The 19,449-nt window shown below is 41.3% G+C and overlaps 1 protein-coding gene across 1 annotated transcript; it reads left to right on the top strand.

Moving 5' to 3' along the window:
* Positions 1–8,374: 8,374 nt before the first annotated feature.
* TENT5D (terminal nucleotidyltransferase 5D) lies at positions 8,375–16,597 on the top strand. The gene is made up of 2 exons (XM_075054062.1): positions 8,375–8,431; positions 15,403–16,597. Exon 2 carries the CDS (start codon positions 15,422–15,424, stop codon positions 16,595–16,597), a length of 1,176 nt encoding a protein of 391 aa, XP_074910163.1. The 5' UTR covers positions 8,375–8,431; positions 15,403–15,421.
* The last annotated feature ends 2,852 nt before the right edge of the window (positions 16,598–19,449 follow it).

Genomic DNA, 19,449 nt, shown 5'->3' with positions numbered 1-19,449 from the left:
AGCATAGATTCTCAGAACAGTAAAGTAAATTATCTCTCATTTTAGTTCTGTGTAGTGGCAAAAAGCAAACTTAGACACTGTACAACAGCAAAAGTAAGGTGTTTAGTACTACAGTGGGATGGAAATGACCAAAAAAGGCACAAATGCCATAACCTCATCCCATACAGGGTTTTATTACATCCATCCAGTTAAGTAACTGATCAAAGATAATACATTTTGGAAGCCCACAGCTGGAAAGCCTGGTTTTCTAAATCTGCTGTGTAAAACTAGAACCCAGTCAGTGACATCACATATCGCACATAAAGGAGCATATGGAATGTGTCGAGAGGGACCGTCTCCTAGCAAAGCCGTGGCGGAGGGAAAGCCTGGTCCAACAGCTTGGAGGCCACGCAGCGGCCGAGCGCCTCTCCGCTGCGGGAAGGACTGTGCTGCAGGTCAGGCAGAATTCGGGGGTTCGAGTGACCAAACCGCAGGTGCTGGTGCTCACGTCGCCGATTTCTTGTGTGATTTTAGCTAAGTCACCTTAATCCTTCTGTTTGCATCCCTGGAACTTCAGGTTTCCTTACTGAGATTCCCTCGGCGACTTTATGTCCTCTTGCTCTGCGTATGTATGTATGCAGAGTGTATCTGTCTATTTATCTCCAGCGTATAACCAGGCGAGGGTCTGACCTCGGCTGAGCCTTCCCAGTGCTCCAGTAATACCAATAGCGGGGCCAGACCCACCAGCTTTTCCTGCAGGAAGGCTCTCGAAACTCAAGCAAGTTTTGTTCTGCCATTTCTCGGGGCGAATGAGCTGAGAAATGGGTCCCCAGAGGATGAAACCGTCTGCCGCCAAGCGACTGGGACCTTCCTTCCCCAGGGCTGGTGAGGTGATGGGACCTCCGATCCCCCGGCCGGTGGCCGCCACGTCCCTGCCTCAGGGCTCTGCACCCCGCCGGGGTCGTGGTAGAGAAACGCGGGTGGTAAAGCCGATGGCTTCGTTAAACGCCACGGTCCCGCTTCTCCCGCCCAGTCTCGGGCCTTCCCCTCACCTCCCGCCGCAAACGACCCGCGGGGCTTTGAGGGAAGGCTTGAGAGGGAGCGGGGAAGGGCTGAAGGCGGGGGTCGCCGGCGGCAGCCCCTCAGGGACGGGGGAACGACGACACCCTGTCAGCCCGCCGTGAGGCGGCGGCGCGCGGCCTCCCCCGTCAGGCGGCGGGCGGGAGCGCGGCCGGTTGGCGGGAGCCCCGGCGGCGGCGGCGGCGGCGGCGGCGGCCCCACCTCGGGCTGTGTGACGCGGGGTTGCCATGGCCACTGGTTTACGCTCCAAGGGCCGGCGGGGGCGGGAAGGAAGGAAGGAGGGAGGGAAGGGCGGATCGCTTCAGCACCAGGGCGGCCGCGGACAGCAGCGGCGGCGGCTCTCCCGTGAGGGGGAGCAGCGCCGGGGCCTGCGGCGGAGGAGAGGGGGGGGTTCCCTGTACGGTAAGTGTGGGTGTCCCGTGTGTCCCACCCCTCCGCGGCTACCGAGGGGGCTGAGGGTGGCCAGCCCACGCCGGGGTGACCTGCGTGGGCCCCTCGGTGAGGGAGGAGGGAAGCGGGACCGGGGATCGTTGGGCGGGGAGAGCTGCCGGAGGTCGGCGGGGATCTGCGCCCGCCCGCCGGGGCCGGCTGCCTCAGAGCTGGAGGGAGAGAGGCGGGAAGGCAGCGGGTGGGTGTCGGAGGGATGGGTCCGTTCAGTTATAAAACTTTGCAAAAACCGGGCACGGTCGCCTCGGGGTTGGCCTTTCGCCTCTCTTTGTAAGGCGTTTTCCGGAGAAACTTGTATCAACTGGTAAAAAGAGCGGTTTGGCGAATTGGCAGTGCTTTGGGGGGATGGGGGGGGCTCGTTGCACACGAGCTCTGTTTTACTACGGGCGTTTGCTGCACGAATCCTAAAAACTTCTTGAATTTTGGGCAAGAGCTTCCCTACCAAATTAATAGGAGAAGCGGTAGAAGCGTAGTACTCGCTACTCACTGTCCGATTAGATGCTGGGAGCTGTATCATCTCAGCTGGGTGGCATCAAGTAGCCCGAGCATGTTAGGCCTTTTCAGGTGTTCAGAAAGGGCCCTCCACGTTCCCCGGGGAGGAGAAAGCCTGGAGGTGACAGTCAGACAGCGAGCTGGGATTGTCTGCCCTAAACTATTTGCAAGTGCTCTTCGAATGAGTATGCCTGCATGCAGAGCAAAACGGGTTTCCAGCAACTCAGGGCTGGTATTCTGTGTCTTCCCAGCCAGGAAATCGCTCTCCTGTGCTCACTGCCTTCTCCCATCCACAAGCATGTCTGTTTGATACATCTGTTAAGCCGCTTGCAAATCTTTAACCATTTTTATTACTCCATCAAAAAGAGCATGGTTGACTACACAGGCGTACACATTGTCTTCCGCGTGCTGCATTAACAGTAATAGTTTGTTCATGGCTCCCATAAAAAGCAACAAGGTAGGTATGAAGGATGATGTGCATCACTGTTAAAGGCCAAGAAACTAATAATAAATGAAAGTGAATCGAGAGCAGGGACTCTCCCACACTTTATGTTCTTGTGTTCTCCTTAAACTGTAGAGTCAGATGTGATTTGTGTATGTCCCATTCAGAAGTGTCAAAATGATCCCCTTGTCCTTTCATCCTCCCGTGTGCTGTGGCTGCAGCATCCAGGAGTGAGGAATAAGGGCTTGATGTGTGGAGGGGAGAACAGCAGAGTCTGGATTATACCTTTGACTCCTTTATATCTTAGCCCTTTTGCATTCCCACAGCTTAGTTAAAAGAGAACAGTAATAATTTCTTTAATTTGCAGTTGCTGCAGACCTTTGACCTCGTGGTAGTGTTGCTTGCACACCGTCCCTGCTCAGCTATTCATTAGAGGCATAACTTTACAGCAAATTTGGTTTTGTTGCCTCATTAGGCATCAGACATACAGCACTGTAGTAAGGACTATGTGCTCTATAATGATTCAGCTGCCAGAAAGAGAGACGTCTAACATCGACCCTTGCAAGCAAAGGCCTGAACTTAAATTCCTGCCCCGGAGAGCATATCGACAGCTCCTGCTCAAATTCAGGAGTAACTGCTGACGCAGTAGAGTCTGATCATTTATGAATCCACTATAAATCAGGGAGAGATAAGTGGACCAAGTTCCTTGAAAGATCACATTGAAATCACATTGAGATTGAGTTATTTTGGAGAGTAAATTAAGCAGCACTTAGGCTGGCAGTGGAAATTCATTCATTAATTAACACTGCTTGAAGGAGTGAAATTCTACCCGTATTTTCAAAATGCTCCTAATCTGGATTGGTTTCCTGGCCTTCCTTGTTCTGGGCTCTGATGATCAGACTCCATTCTCAGCTGCAGCTGTGGGACTTCTGGGTGTGAATCAGGGCTCCTCACCTCCAGGATGGGTTTGGTCTGTGCCATCAGTGCTTGGCCATAGCAAGGGATGAAAGTATTGGTAGCTTGTGCTCTGCTTTGCCTCTTTCATTCATGTTGAGCAGCCCTTGGTGGGTCACCCTGTGGTTATTGAGGGTTGTTGAGTTCCCATGATGACTAGCTTGATAGTCATCTGCATATGGGGATAGAATTTGTCTTATGGATTTAGGACATATGTATGTCTTACATGTCATATATATCTTACATGTCTATGTTTAACTCCCACTGGTTTTAATGGATGAAGCTTAATGTACAGTTAAAAGCTTTGTAGGCAAACTCCAACCCAAATTTCACCATCAAACGATAGGTAACATGGAATGAGGGATGGTCCACATAAAGTAGAAGTGAAGTCAGAATTTATCTTACTGAAGTCAGATGCCTAGCCACGCGCATGCTGGGCCAGTTCTGCTCTCATTTACACCAGAGCAATTTCTGGTGTGAGAACTGAATTTATGCCACTGGGATTCAAACATAAAAGAAAGAAAGCTTTTGAAAATTACAGTCTGGCTTTTCCCCTTTGCCACCACAATCTTCATGCAAAAATAATTATTAAAAGCATAGGTACAGAATCTAAGATACCACAGGGAATCAACAACGTACCTATTGTCTACTGCCTTGCAGCATTAGAGTGCAGTACATAAAGGGAGAACATAGATAGCTGTAAAATTTGAGCATAATATTGAACATAGTTTCTTCATGTTGCAGAATTGCTCACAGATAAACTATCATTTCAGGTTGTTTCTAGCCAAGATATATTTGTGATCCTAAAAACCGTTCATTCAGTACATATTAACAAAAGAACGGTTTTCCTCCATAAAACACTACAAACTAGTACAGCAGATGTCAATTTATGTCAACATCAGCTGATTTTCTTCTCCATTACCCTTTCTGCTGGATCTTTGCTTGTCTAGCAGGTCCTGTCTTCTTGACATCCAATGTCATGTTGAATATTTTTTCGCATTTGGTGATAGAAAGCTTGACTCAGTCTTTCTCAAAAATTGGTGTCATCATCCACATGAGGGTCATTATGCATTATTGATAGTGATGGAAAAGTCACGAATACACACATCTTTGCTGCAGGGCCTTAGCCTTTTTCTTTGGTTTATCATTGCTTTATCTTCTCTCTGCATTTTAGTAATAATGTCAACAGAGACATTGCGTGCTGCCTTCACCATGACAGCGTAGCAGTACCCTGGTCCTGGTGCTGCAGCCATAATCTTTTTTCCTGATGTAGTTTCAGTGGAGTTACACAGTTTTTTACTTTATCACAGAACTCTAGAAAACATTGCAGTTATCAAAAAGCTGTTTTCTAGGGGGAACCTAGCTTTTACTGATGCAGAAATAAGAATAAACTCCCGTACAGCAAGTACTTTGAAGTTAATAAATAATTCATATATTTTTCCCCACTTGTACAACGTAACTCATGAAATTGGGAAAATAGCATTAAAAGGAAGTCCCACTAGTGTATCGTGTAGTCAAAGAATAACTTTCTTACATAAGCATGGAAATTAATTCATAAAAATATGAATTATATGTTAACATTATAAACATAAATAGTAATATAAATGAACAGTGGAAGACAGTAATATTTGAATAGGATCCCAGCTTGCCCTCTTATCAGTTCTGTGAGACACATTTCTGTGGAGGGTGCCAGCCAAGCCTGATCCAGGATACAGAAGTTTTTTCCAACTCAATTTAAACTCACCACTTGCTGTAGCAGTCACAAAGAGCCTTTATTTGGAGGGGTCCTAGACTGCTTAACAAATCAACCTGGAGCCTGTGCCTAGAGTTCATGTCTTCTGCCATAAAATGAAAATACTTCTGGAGTGAAACAGGATAATTGCTTAATAGCAAATACTTTTCTAAAATATGCAGAGCAGAGCAGGAGTGATGTGGAGAGGGCTTTATGGAACACGAGTGCATTTGTCTTCAGCTTTCTGGCTCACCCCAAGGAAAACTCTCCAAATCCATTGTACTACTGTATGTACTATCAACATCCACCCTCGATACTTCATTGGCTCAGTACTGATTCAGAAGAAAAAAAAAAAAAAATTGACTGAAAGAGCTAAATGCAGCTTCCAGCAAGGCACAGCATTTTTTGGTATGATCAGTAGAAAAAAGAAATGCATGCAATTTACTGCATGTGTTGTGTTGGAACCCTCTCAAAACAGACGTGACTGCAAACCTGGCAGTATCCTCTAATGCTTTCATGACCAAGGCCATCCCACAAGACAGGTTCTTGGGGACATTCTGCCACTTTTGTAACTCGCCGAGTCTCCTTTGGTGTAGATGGAGGCGGGGAAGACTCTGGAGAGTTTCTGGAGGGAGCCTTGACTTTGTAACACCCTGTATCCCCTGAAAACTGCCCAGAATTAGGACTGTAATGGCACGCTGCATAGCTCATCCCTCTTCCTCTGGCATCTGACGAGGAGAGATAATTAGGAAGATGGTTAATAGATGGAAAAGGAGGATCGTTTCATTCTTTACCTTGCCTGCTTTTGCTGCAGTTTAGTCATAATAATGAGAGTTTTTGATAAGTGAGCTTTGGATTGAGTCACTGGTATCTTGAGTGAGTAAATAGATTTTGGTATTAGTCTGAGGAGCTAAGCAGAGCAATCATGCACTGCTCTTGGAAGCTGGCAGGCAGAAAGGGGGAGGCAAGCATCTCTGGAGAGGGGAGGCAATCCTTGGCTCTCCTTCTTGCCGACTTGGGCGAATCACCTTGAAATGCCCTGGGTCAGCTGATGAGGCGTCCGAGCAACCTCCACGCTCACTGAAGCCCGTGGGACGTGCAGGCACCCAATAGGTTTGAGGGTCAATATGCCTCATGCTGGGACCTGGGAGTGGGGACACCCAAAAGCAGTGACAGACTAGGGACGTGCTCTCAAGCAGTATTCATGGCACGGGTGTCGGAGGGCGAAGCCCAAGGTGCAGAGCCATGAATTATCTCGTACACCCTGCTGGTTCTCATTATAGTCTTTTGCTCGTTATGCACAGAGACACAAGACTCTTTCAAGACTTTGAAATGAGTTTGTTGGTGCATCTTATCACAATTTACATTTTGAATTCAGGAATGGGGAAATGTTATCTTTGAGGCACAAGGTAGTTGTTGACATACATAGTCAGTTTTATTTTTGTTTTTACCTGAGTTAGAAAAATCCTGGAAACCAGGAGTACAGCATAATGAAATTACACACTTTTTCCTGTAATGATGGAGCCAATAAAAGGCAGCCATTGAGAATAATGTCCCAACAGCCAAAGCACTTCATCAATCTCAGCTGCTGCTTCTATGAACATATTATATAATAATGGGTGTTCTTCTACAAAAAAAATATAAAGGTCTCTCTCTCCTTCCCCTAAATATCACCAGGGGAAGCCATTAATTCTACTCTAGTGTTAATCTATTCTATCATGATGATATAACCATTAATGGGTATCATATATTCATTAAACCTTCCACCCTCACACAGAAAGAAATAACAATAGTTCATTGTTAAAAAGACTAAATGATGTTGTGAGGTTGTTTTTTTTCTAAGTAACTGATTATATATTTGTCAGACTTTTCCTCCAGGAGACCAGACTCCACATACTGAGACTCTTTTATCTAAGCAGTCCAGAACCTCTTTTCCTTGCCATTGAAGACATAACTGGCTTCTCACTTTGAGGCTAACTGAAGCTCAGCCCTTGCCAGTCTTAACCCTTTATTCCCAGCTGCAAACATGAGCCATCACTGCATGGATTTGGGGAGCAAGTCAGGGAACATGCATTCTTTCAATTAGTAGCCCATCATGAGCTGGAAAGCAAATGAAAGCTTCAGACAGGTCCTGGCACAGCAGACAGGTCCTCACAGAGAGAGGAAAACAAGTACTGGTCTTCTGGCAGCAGTAGAACAGTGTATTCAGTGATAAAACTCTGACTGCTGTAGCGTGGAGGAAAAATCCATAATATTCTTAATAAAATGAATAATACAGTCCATACCTCCTTGGGCTATCATTTCAGCTTTTCCTTCAGGTTATGCATATATTTACACTCAAGTCATACTTGCAAAGTTATCTTTACTCAGAAGCATATATACTTTCAGCATAAAAGTTGAGATTGTGGAACACAACTCAGCAACAAGGAGTAAATTCACATGTATATCAAATCATACAGGGGACAGGGCCCTACTTGGGAAGTTAAGGAACCTTGTGTAGGTGGTGTGAACTTTGTAGGTTGGGGTGCTGGAATGGAGGTCTTTGAAGGAAAGCCTAAAAAAGGCTACCTAGCTGTCGGCACGTCTTTGAAATGAGAAACAAATATAAAAATGTGCCTTTATGATAGCATACAAGTATTTACAAAAATAGTTGTAATTCCTGCATAGCCAGCCAATGGGCCATTCAGTGCATGGAAATTCCAGCAACAGGCTGAATCCTGGGCTTACTGTAAATGAACCAACAGCCTAGACTGCCAGGAAACAAGACCTTCCAGTCATCTGCATGCATTTTTAGAAAGAATATGAAACCACAACACAATTCATAATATTCAATTTTGCTGAGTTGTTATTAGTCCTATTTTTTATTATGATTCCACTACGTCCCTGCTAATCTGCATGTCTATTAATAATATTAAATTCTTACTCAATATCTCATAGAGAAAATAGCAAGTTTGTTAACATCCTTGCAGAAGATTAAGTATGACCTGAAACCCAGAGTCTTTATAAGCACTTCTGTGCCTTTCCACTGCTTTTACCTTATCATTTCCTACTTAAAAGGCTATTGTTATGACTGCAGGACTGCCAAGTTGTAATGCATGATTTATTATGTACAGCAGGTGACTGGTAGTTAACATTTATCTCAAAATGAATGTTATTTTTTGTTGGGGTTTTTTTCCTGCAGCTTTCCCCAGGAGGTCCGTGTTTTTGTCAGTGACAAGATGACAATTCATATTTTTTACCAAAGGATCCAGTGAGTCATCCTATTAACTCCACTGAAATACATGCTTGCCAATCGTCCTGCCACGGTAAGTCTGTGAGATTTTGCCTTCTGTCTGGAAATGTTATTCAGGGGTTAGTCCATTGTATGCATTCGGTAGTACAAATAATCTTTACCTAAAGCAGTAGCTTCTCAGTGATGACCACAGCCCCAGATAGACCAAATATTCCATATCACACCTATTTTCTTTAAAGTTATTAAAGTATTTTAGAGCAAATGAGAAGACTTGACTGTGCCTCATACCATGCTATTTGCAAGGGCTTGGTTTGTTTGAACCTGGAGGCCGTGCAAGAAGGAACCTTGTGTATTGCGGGAACTGATACAAAGGCATAATATATCTGGCCTTGAAAATGTTGCCCTGTGAGGGGATCCACATGCAGCTAAGAACAAGTGTACTGTGAGTCATGATGGAAAAATTTGACATCCAAAAAAACCCAGATCTCCAGGATGACGTAACACAGATTATGTATTTGTACTGGTTGCCCAAATTAAACTCCTTAGTTATGTTGTCCCTTCTGAGACCTCCCAGCTCATTGAACCAATATCCTGTAACGTTCCAGTAGAGGTGTAGGCTACTCAGTTCCTTTTCCCAGCTTTGTGCTATAGGAGACTATGGCTGCCCTTGGGTGGTACTTCTCTGCAAATCGTTTTCATTTGGGAGAAGGGGCAGTGCAGGCTGGTACATGACTCTGTTGCTTTTCCCTGTTCCTTAGGTTGGGTTGGAGAAAAGGTAGGACACATTTTTGTTGATAAAGTCTGTCCTTCTTTTCTGCTTACTTGTTCTGTCCCTGAAGGTGATATTCTGTGGCATAGTCCATGGAAACTGCTTGCAGCTTAAGTGTATTTTGCACACCATGCAACCTTATCTCACAGGAGAAGAGCATATGGCCTTGAGTTATTATTTGTTATTTCAGGGTAACTAGATGGTAACTGTACTGAAAACTTATGGCAACTCATGCGTTATCTCATGATAACGGGATAAATAAACACTATCTTCACTGCATGCATTAACATTAATGGAAGGAAAAACTCATGAAAAACACTGTCAAACCAGTTTAAATATGTCCCCATTTAGGATGCCCCAGATGCTTTACTGCTTCTACTTGTCTCATACACATTTAAATTATGACTGGGACTCCTTCTGCATTTGACATTCTTGCCTTCAGAGCTTATGCCACCTGCAGTCCTTAAGTCAGTGAGCATGCAGAATACTTTAAAATGTCCAGCTTAATAGAGAAATGTATCTTTGAATTAAATAAAGCTTTAGCAAGACATCAGGGACATTATTAGTGATGGATATAATGTGTATGCAGGAAAACCAATACAGAGATCTGAGGGGAGAATTGCAATAGTTACTTTGAGCATCTCTGGGGTAACCCCCAAAAGCAAGGCAACTACGGCAGCTGACAAGACATTTTGCTTGATCTGTAAAAGGTCCCTTTGCGACCGATTTCGAGTGCAAACAAAGACAATTGGAGCATTAAAGTATTCCATATAATCATTGTAAAACAGACAAATAGGGGAGCAGATAAAAGCAAAGGGAAGAGAATGGAGCTAACACAGCTGCACAGAAACTATTTCAGATGTATTCTGTTTGAGAATATCAGCACATTGAAAACCTTTGAAAATACACTGAAGCAACATTATAGCGTATATAAAAAGAGAACTGTAAATAGTTTATTGGTAAAATATGAGCTAAATTTGATGAGACTGTCCTCTAGACTGTATCTGTTTCTATAAAAGTTGTGTGGAATGCGAAGCTATCATTAGCATGGCAGATTTTCTTCATTCAGATATAAAACCAGATCTGCTTTTATTTTTTTTATGAAGCTGGTGTATGGCAGAGTGCTAAGAGGTGTTTAACTAAATCTTTTAGCATCATTGTAAAACCAAACTCATAGTTGTTTGGTCCAAACCCTGCTGAAGAAAACTAGAGCCTCTAATTTCAATATAAAAATAAATAATAAAAATTAGCAAAACTATGTTTAATGATCCCACAGTAACTAAGCACTTTTCCACATTGCAACCACTTCATCAGCTGAAGGTGACCATTCAAGGACAAGTTGGAACTCGAAGCAGGGAAATATTTTTCTAAACTTATAGTAAGGATAATATATCACAAAACTTGACTAGGTTTGATCCGTCTTATTCTGTGCTTCTCTAGCCAGTATACGTAAAAGAAAACATCCCGAAAACTACTTTTCCTCATCACTTTGTCTGACAGAGATCTTAAATAGAGCAGGATTCAATGTCCATTGCAGTTTACAGAAACATTTTAAATCCCATAAACAAAAAACTAAGAAAAATCACTAGGAGATAGTCTCAGTAAGTTACAAATACTGATGAAATGAGGAAAATAAACGCCTCTTTACAATACACAATTTCAAAGGCTATTTGTTCCTTTCACTGCAGTGGTGCTAGTGTTCATGCAGCCTTCCGTTTGCCCATGTATGGACTTTAAGATAGGAAAACACTGAATGTGAAACACATGAAATGCTTTTAGGTATTCAGGTGGAAGAAGTTACAGAAACTGAATTCTTTGACAGGGTGCAGCAGGGCAGACCTAGCAAAGGCTGGGACTGTGGGTGCTGGCGAGTAAGAGGTTTCAAAGTCTGTGTCGCATATATGGTTACCCTAAATGGCATAATGCTGCTGCTGGCAAAGGGGCAATGACATATAGCTGCCTCCAGGGATCATCCTCCGTTGCAAACATCACCAGTTTCCAAAGAATGAAGTGGTTTTCCAGCCTCTTTTCCCATTAACCAACCCAACCTCAGCACTTGCTTGTGTTCGGCTTCGTCTGGCTGCTGTGGTCACGTGCAGTGAGTTGCCTTCCCTTCATCCCTTGATCTCTCTTGTTTTACAAAATGCTTTGACTAATTGTAGCCTCAATACTGCTGCTGATTTATTGTAACTGAGGCTTACTTGCATTAATAATAACTCCTGACTTTAGCCTGAGCACCTTTGTAAATAAATTTGCCACTGCCTTAAGAAATAAGGTTCCTAATAACTATAAAATTGCCTGGAAATTGTTCTTGTTGCCAGACAAGATTAAGGAAAAGAACAAGAGAAAGTCCTGCTAGGAAAGTGCAGCATTGTGTAGTGGGTTGCAAACTGGAAGCAAATCAGTAAGTAATAGTAATAATAATAATAATAAAGACTTATTTAGGTCTAAAAGGTTTACTTAGGTCTATCTGTAAATTAATTATATTCTTGACAACTTAATTCCTGTTTTTCCTAGGACATTTTCCTTACTTGTCAAAGTTGAAGGCATTATTTCAGCACAAAATTCTTAGTATTTATTATAAGACATTTCCCAGACATTAATATTGAGGCTCTGAACTCACAAAGCATCACCGGATTCTCCAGGAATCACTTTAGAGAACTGATATTTTGAGGCATGACTTTTCAACACAGAAGAGATATTTACTGACATTACCTTTTCCTGTAATTTTTAAATCTTAGTATATTGCAATAAAATCTAAAATAACTAAAATCATGTAGCAGTAAAGGAAGGATTTCCAAGCTTATTTAGGGATAGGTCCATCTTCTGACTTTCAAAAAGTGTTTGAAGATGGTCCCTGCTAAAAAAGGGGATTGAATTTTAGCATTCCCTTCTCTAAGCCCTCTCTTTGACACCGCAGCATTAACCTTGAAAAACTCTCTCAAAGTTTTGCAATATCAGACAAATCACATGACAAAAACTACTGCTTATACAACAATTCTGACAACTGTAAGCTTGCTAGTAGATCGCTAGAGCTGGTCCACCATAATCCGACACATCAATAACACAGATGACAAACATGGCAGCAAAAATTTTATACAAAAACCTCTCCTCCCAACCTTCTCACTCCATCCAGTGTTGTGCTACTTCCAAAATTCAGAGTGGCTTTCTGTAACAGATGTTTTTTATGATAAACTTGTACTGGGATGTCATAAAGGCTATGAAGCATGGATAGAAGCTTTTGGTAATTTTGTGGTAATAAAGGAATAAGCGTGGAATCATAATAATAAATAGCTAATGGTAAAGTCATAAGCATGTAATATAGGCAGTGGTATGGATGGCAATTTCTCTCCCTTTCAGTTCAAATGTTGTATCTTCTAAATGCCTGCAGGAATGTGTGTATTTCTGAGGATGTACGCAAACATAAGTATATTTGTATGTTACGTATATGGAGTTACATGCTACGTAAACAATGCCAGGAACTACATGGTTGTGCCAGAAGTATAGGACTGAATCCAAGAGCTTCACACTGACAGTTCAGTGGCAATTAAACTACCAAATTTTTGGTCCTGATTTAGCCAACTTTCAAGGCATGCATTTAATTTCAAACATATGGTTAGTTCCATTCTTCTTAATGAGGCCAGAAAGGTGCTTGAAATTACGTATGCTCTTGATTAGCTTTCTTGGGAGCTGAAACTCTAGTAGAAGTATGTGAAAAATAGCTCTGTAATATTCCCAAGCCATTTGTCAGTTCACAAGTTACTTGAAATTACTAAAATATTCCAGAATGTGGAATCTGAAGGCGAGGGAAGGAAAATATAAGACAACGTACACATGTAGTCACTACTGATTAAGAAACAACAGCGTAGACTTTTTGGTAGTGTTATTACTCAGTATGATTTTATTTTTATTCTTGAGCTTTAGCTGAAAAAGTATGTTTTAGCCATCTGTCTGCAGAAACACTTCTCGATGTTTCAGTAGTATGTTTGCAGTGTTGGCAGATACCCGAAAGTCACTTCTTTCACATGGCTGGTGACTCACTGAGCTGTTTCAGGTCACACCTGACTACCACCTGAGTTTCGCATCTGCAGTCACTTTTCTTCAGTCTCTCCAAACTCCAGCTTTGCATCAGCCTGGCTGGGAGACACACCTTTGTCTGGGCAGCGGTCCTGATTGCTGGCTTCTGAGAAACAGCCATCTACCTGCAAGGGATTTCGTAGTTCTTCTGTGGCAAATAGATTATGAAGTTCAGTGTCATGGTATAATTCCCATCCTGTTTGTATGCAGTATTGAGGAATACAATGATCTTTATTTCTGTTTTCTTTTTAGTTGCTCAGGTAGTGTTTCAACAGCAATGACCTAAACACCCTTTCTATGTATCCAATACTTTATTGCAACGATTTTAAAATTATTTTTAGTTTCCCTGAATTTTCACTGGACTAAGCTTGCAGAAACCCAACAGAAATATTCTTAAAACAAGCCTTGGCTAACACACACAACATTAAAGGAGAAAGCAAAATTATAATATTTGTGCAGAAAAAAGAAATTCCTTTTAGTAATCAAAGTTGTTTTCAGTATCTGTACCTCCACCTATAAACTGTCTAAACAGCAGCTTCCCATGGGTTGAGGAGACCCGCATCTGACTCAGGAGAGTAAAGAAATGCCCCAATAACAGTATTGACTAAAGAATTTTTGCTCTCTTGAGTGATGGAGAACAGTCCTGCTATGTCCATAAATGTTCTCCTTCACCTGTAGCTCAGAGCAGCAAATACAGCTTCAGACTCAACGCACTGAGGCACAGCAGCCAAGCACTGGGGTTAATGAGAAAGCTATCAGTGAATCACAGTATCTGCCTGTGAGTTATTATGCAATTTATGAAAGAGTATTGAAAAATTGTATGATAGGATTTAGCAATAAACCTTTCTGATTTAACTGTCTGAGCATTAACTACCCCAAAAGAACTGAAGAAGCGTAAGCAGACATGAGGGGGCACAGCATGAAATGATACCCATGGAGTCTGGAAGGTTTTTAGCCCTCTGAACTGTTTCTGTTCTGTAATACTGACATTAATGTCAGGAGACAGTAAGATGAAGATTTGTATCTTTCATTACACCTCAGACACCTAATGCGCATCAATGGTTTTCTTTTTTGTAGTTCCTTAAATGCAATTCTTATATACTTACTGTAATCACATAATTGTATGATTGTGTTTAATTATATTCACAGTATACATAAATAAAATTACAAAAATAAAGCATTCAGATTTCCATTACAAAAATGTAATTAAAGTTTGCATATGATCAATCAGAAACATTTTAAAACCAATATGGTGGGGTTTGCACCTTTTTTTTCTCCTCATTGTAAAATGTAAATAAATTATCCATGCTAAGGTCTCTCTGATTGCTAAATATGATGATATGGAGACAGAATATAATATTAAACTGAGGAATTCCAGAGCCTGAACTTTATCCCATGTATTCTATAGGTGCTTCTTTACAGGCTTTCTTGAGAAGTTTTAGAATATCAGTGCAGACTGGAAGGGGTTTTCTTATTGGTTTTGCAAACCATAACTTGCAGCATTGGCACATTAATCTAGGAACACGGTTAATGGCTTAGAAGGAAAAGATTTTGCCTCAGAAACATAGTGGAAACAGCTTAAAAATTATCAGATATCCAGTTCTTAAACTGTAACAAGTGGTATTAAGGGACACATGCATATAGATGATCCATAGAGACTAAAGTGCATCCAAGATGTGGCTAGATAAACAATGAGCATGTTGCATCATTCCTGCTTTTTAAAAAAACTTCCTGATCTTTCAGTATTTTTAAGTATGCAAGTCACTGAAGATAGAGGGAGATTTCTAGGCAGGACAGAAAGAACAAATTTGCTCATTTTGCTCATTTTAGCTCTTCACAGTGAAATTTATTTGGACTTTCATTATAACCGCCAAGTATTTCATGTTATTAACCTTTGAGTAGGTTTAAATGGAATCTATATGGTTTACTGCATTTACTTTGAGTCATGGATTATACAATAACACAATGGTTTCTCAGCAGGATTAAAACCTGAGTACATTAAAATTCAATTAAAAGCCTGTGACAAGTGTAGTGGTTGACTCAGACCATTAACTGGGATTGTGTCTCTGTAAAATGAACTGCTTTGTCACTGTGCCGAGGAAGGAAGTTATATGTTTGTTATAACCGAGTGAAATGTCAGGCTCTCTTGTATTTGAGTAAGTTCTAACATTTGTCTCTTAATTTCTGTTTCTCCCTAGTTAGCCAACCGACATCACAATGACTGAGGACTCAGACCACAGATTCAGTAGTCTCACCTGGGATCAGATTAAAATCCTGGATCAAGTTTTAGCTGAGGTCATACCTATTCATGGGAGAGGAAATTTTCCAACACTGGATGTAAAGCCAAAGGATATCATTCATGTGGTAAAGGAACAGCTCATTGAAAAGCAAATCAATATTAGAGATATCCGCCTGAACGGTTCGACAGCCAGTCACATCCTAGTAAAGCAGAATGGAACCAGTTACAAGGACCTAGACATCATTTTTGGGGTGGAACTTCCAAGTGAGCTCGAGTTCCAGGTTGTTAAGGAAGCAGTTCTTAATTGCCTATTGGACTTCTTGCCAAAATGTGTTAATAAGGAAAAAATTACTGCTCAGACCATGAAAGATGCCTATGTGCAGAAGATGGTCAAAGTCTCTACCGACCACGATCGCTGGAGTCTCATCTCACTGTCAAACAACAGCGGCAAGAATGTAGAATTAAAATTTGTGAACTCGCTCAGACGGCAGTTTGAGTTTAGCGTGGACTCCTTCCAAATCATACTGGACTCCATACTAAATGTTTACACAGCAATGGACTGCAAACTGACAGAAGACTCTCACCCCACTGTCATCGCCGAGAGTATGTATGGAGACTTCAACGAAGCAATGGACCACTTAAAATACAAACTGATTTCCACAAGGAACCCGGAGGAAATCAGAGGAGGTGGCCTCCTGAAGTACAGCAATCTCCTGGTTCGTGACTTTAAGCCAGCAGATGAGGCTGAAATTAAATCTCTGGAACGTTACATGTGCTCCAGGTTCTTCATTGATTTTCCAGATGTTGCTGAGCAGCAGAGGAAAATTGAGTCATATCTGCGCAACCACTTCATTGGGGAAGAGAAAAGCAAGTATGACTACTTGATGACTCTGCGTGGAGTTGTAAACGAGAGCACAGTCTGTCTCATGGGACATGAACGAAGACAGACTCTGAATATGATCACAATTCTGGCTTTAAAAGTACTTGGAGAGCAAAATATCATCCCAAATGCAGCCAATGTAACATGCTATTATCAGCCTGCTCCATATATCAGTGACAGAAACTTCAGCAATTACTACATTGCTCACGGACAACCACCTATCATCTACCAGCCATACCCATTTCACATACAAATGCAAAGCGGCATGGTTTAGGAACACGATAACCTCCTCAGCACTTACACGCCTCTCTCTTTCCAGTTCTCTCCATAATAAAGGCCTCATTAAAGCAAGTTTTATCATCACGTTTGATTTAAGGACATATTTTTGTGCAAGTTGCCAAAGTTATTTGGTTCATCAATGTCTAAATCACCTTTAAGCAGATTGTAAAAGAAGCTAAACAGCTATCATTCATGAAGTATTTATACCCCTACATGTGTTTGGGCTATACTTTTTTTCTTTTCCAATGAAAAGAGAAGGATATAAATTGTTCTAATTTTATAAAATGAAATGCACTAAGTTCTGGGTTCTAAAAAAATTCTTAAGCCAAATTTAAATAGTGTAAATGAAAAATTAAGCCAATAAAATACCTCTCAGTAGAAATGCCTGATTTTAGAAGTGATAGTGTTCTGGGTACATTAAAGCAGATCATCCATTAGTTATACCCATGCAGTTCCAGCAACATTTATTTGCAGCACCTTTTGAAAATACGCATTGATGGGCTGTCTCTTGTTGGTTTGGGCTCGGCTTTACAGGCTCTAGTCTGATCACTCTTCAGGTCCAATTAGAGATGTGAGGTCCCTCTCCTCACCAGAGCACTGTTTAGTAATGGTTAATAGGAAACAGCCCTACCAAGAGCAGACTCAGCAGTTTTGTGTATCCAAAATTTCCACTGATCTGAGTGAGAGATTTGACCACTTAAGTAATGCAGCATTGGACCCCAGGATCTGCCTCACAGATAATGAAAGTTGTAAGAGATACAACGATTCTGATTAAATTAGTCTTGAAAAAAAAGGTAATAGAATGAGAAAGCAGATGAAAATTGAGCATATAGGCCTTGCTTTCTATTGCTAATTTGTTATTGATCAGAGATGCTTTAATGCATAATAAACAGAGTCAGGAAAAACCCCAAAAGCCCAGGACTGCATTGTTTTTAGGTGAATTAAAACAAATCCTTGGCAGTGGCATTTGAAAAAAATATTTTATACTAGCAATGTCCTGTATATGTTTAGATACCTGCACACATACACTAGTAGCAAATGAAGAGTTCTCTTATATCAGGAAGTAAAACATTAGTTACAAGTTTTTGTGTGTGTGAGTGTTTACCAAAGATAAGTTTTAAACATGTCACATAAGTGCCTCCCTGTGCCAGTTGCTCCGTGAAAGTCATAATGCTGTTGGCAATCATGCTAGAGAGCTCCTGAATTACAGAAAGGGAAACATATGCCCTTGGTACTGCACCGATGGGTCGCAAAGCGTTTGTAGCACTGATAGTCAGAGAGGTGTGCACCGCTTGCTTCAGTATGAGCAGGTTTGGGACAGATGGATCTAAGGTGTTCCCACTGAAACTCCTCTGGTGTAGATGCTGGATATGCTACAAGAAGGAATAGTATGAAAAGGAGATTTAGAATGGGTGCGGTTGTAAAATTGGAACAGCCAACTGGAAATGCAAGCAGTAGAGTTTCTTACATCTGATGCTTAACATGTCAGTGTGTCGTACTACGAGTTCATTGCTGGTACTTCACTATATGTCCTCATCCTCCTCATGTTTAAAAACATTGACTGCATTTTGTCTATTAACAACAGGTGTCAGGCTTTAGAAATTTCTTCTACTTGGGAAAGAGTGTTTGATGTATTTTACACAGAAATATGCTACATACCACTATTTTAAATCAATCATTTCTAAAATTTCTAAGGTCTATGAAGCCCTATTGCCAGTGAAATGTAGCTTTCCTTTTTCCCATTATATGCCTGTACAGTAGAACAAAGAGCTGTTTAAAGACAACTTTGCTGACCATCATCACTAAAGTCAACTCTTTTCTGTAAAATATATTGCAAAAAACAATGTTTCTGCAACGTAAGAAGGATATACTAATCTACTTGGAAGCTGATTTATTTTGTGATGTCTTTCATGAAAATAGTACTATTATTTTCGCTGATTTTTCAAGTATGTTCAATTCTGTGTCTAAAAGCACACTCTTTTTCACTTCCACTATTATCCTTCCATTGGCTAAACGATATTTAATAAAATCAGCAATTCTAATTGCTATGTTATCAAAAATGATAACACTATATTTGCATGTAAGCACTTCTAGGGAATTACCCCTGTCAGAAGGAAAATGGAGTGAAACATGGTGGATTTTTTTTGTTTTTGTTTTTTTTTAATTGAGCTGTTTAGATTACAAAAGGAACCTTTAAATTTAGTTTGGTATTTGCCAAATTAAATAGCACTGTGAAATTCTGAAAGAGCCTTATGTAGGTTATGTCCCTGCTTACGCTTGTGCTTCAACAAGGGCTGAAGAGCTGAAAACTGGACTGGGCAGAGCCGGGACTTTCCAAGGAATCTGCAGGAGTCAGGCATCCAAATGGCTTGAGTTTCAGGAGGAACTGGGCTCCTAAACTCCCTAAATTTGTTTGAAAAATCTCAGTCCATCTGCACTGGCCTGTGACCTTAATGTAATGTAGCCACATCAACTTGTTACTTCTCCACTCCTGGTTTCCTCGCTTGCTGGGTGGAGAAAAGGGTTGATCTTCTCAAGAACCGGGAAACAGATCCTCCAAGAAGGCATTTTCAACATGTCACGTATAGCCAATGATCCACTACGTGAAGAAATGTTTCAAAAAGGGGTTTTTTAACCAACAAGTAGAAACATGTATCACCCTGTATAAAGGACTGTAATTCTTTTTTTGAATCAGAGATTGTGAAGAGTATCAGGAATGGTGTACTAGCTCTGGATTTGCATAAACCAGCCTGTCTGCTTGTATAGCAACTGTTATTTAAATATATATATTTAATTCTGTTACGCCTCTGTTTATCCATCCAGGTTAGGTAAAGAAGGACTCAGTCA

This window comes from Buteo buteo, chromosome 22, assembly GCF_964188355.1.
Source record: "Buteo buteo chromosome 22, bButBut1.hap1.1, whole genome shotgun sequence".
Lineage (NCBI taxonomy): Eukaryota > Metazoa > Chordata > Aves > Accipitriformes > Accipitridae > Buteo > Buteo buteo.
Note: the sequence above shows the minus strand (reverse complement) of the source record. Positions and strands in the feature narration are given on the sequence as shown.

Excerpts from the sequence above, each read along its gene's own strand:
- TENT5D (XM_075054062.1), top strand. The coding sequence starts at position 15,422 with ATGACTGAGGACTCAGACCACAGATTCAGTAGTCTCACCTGGGATCAG.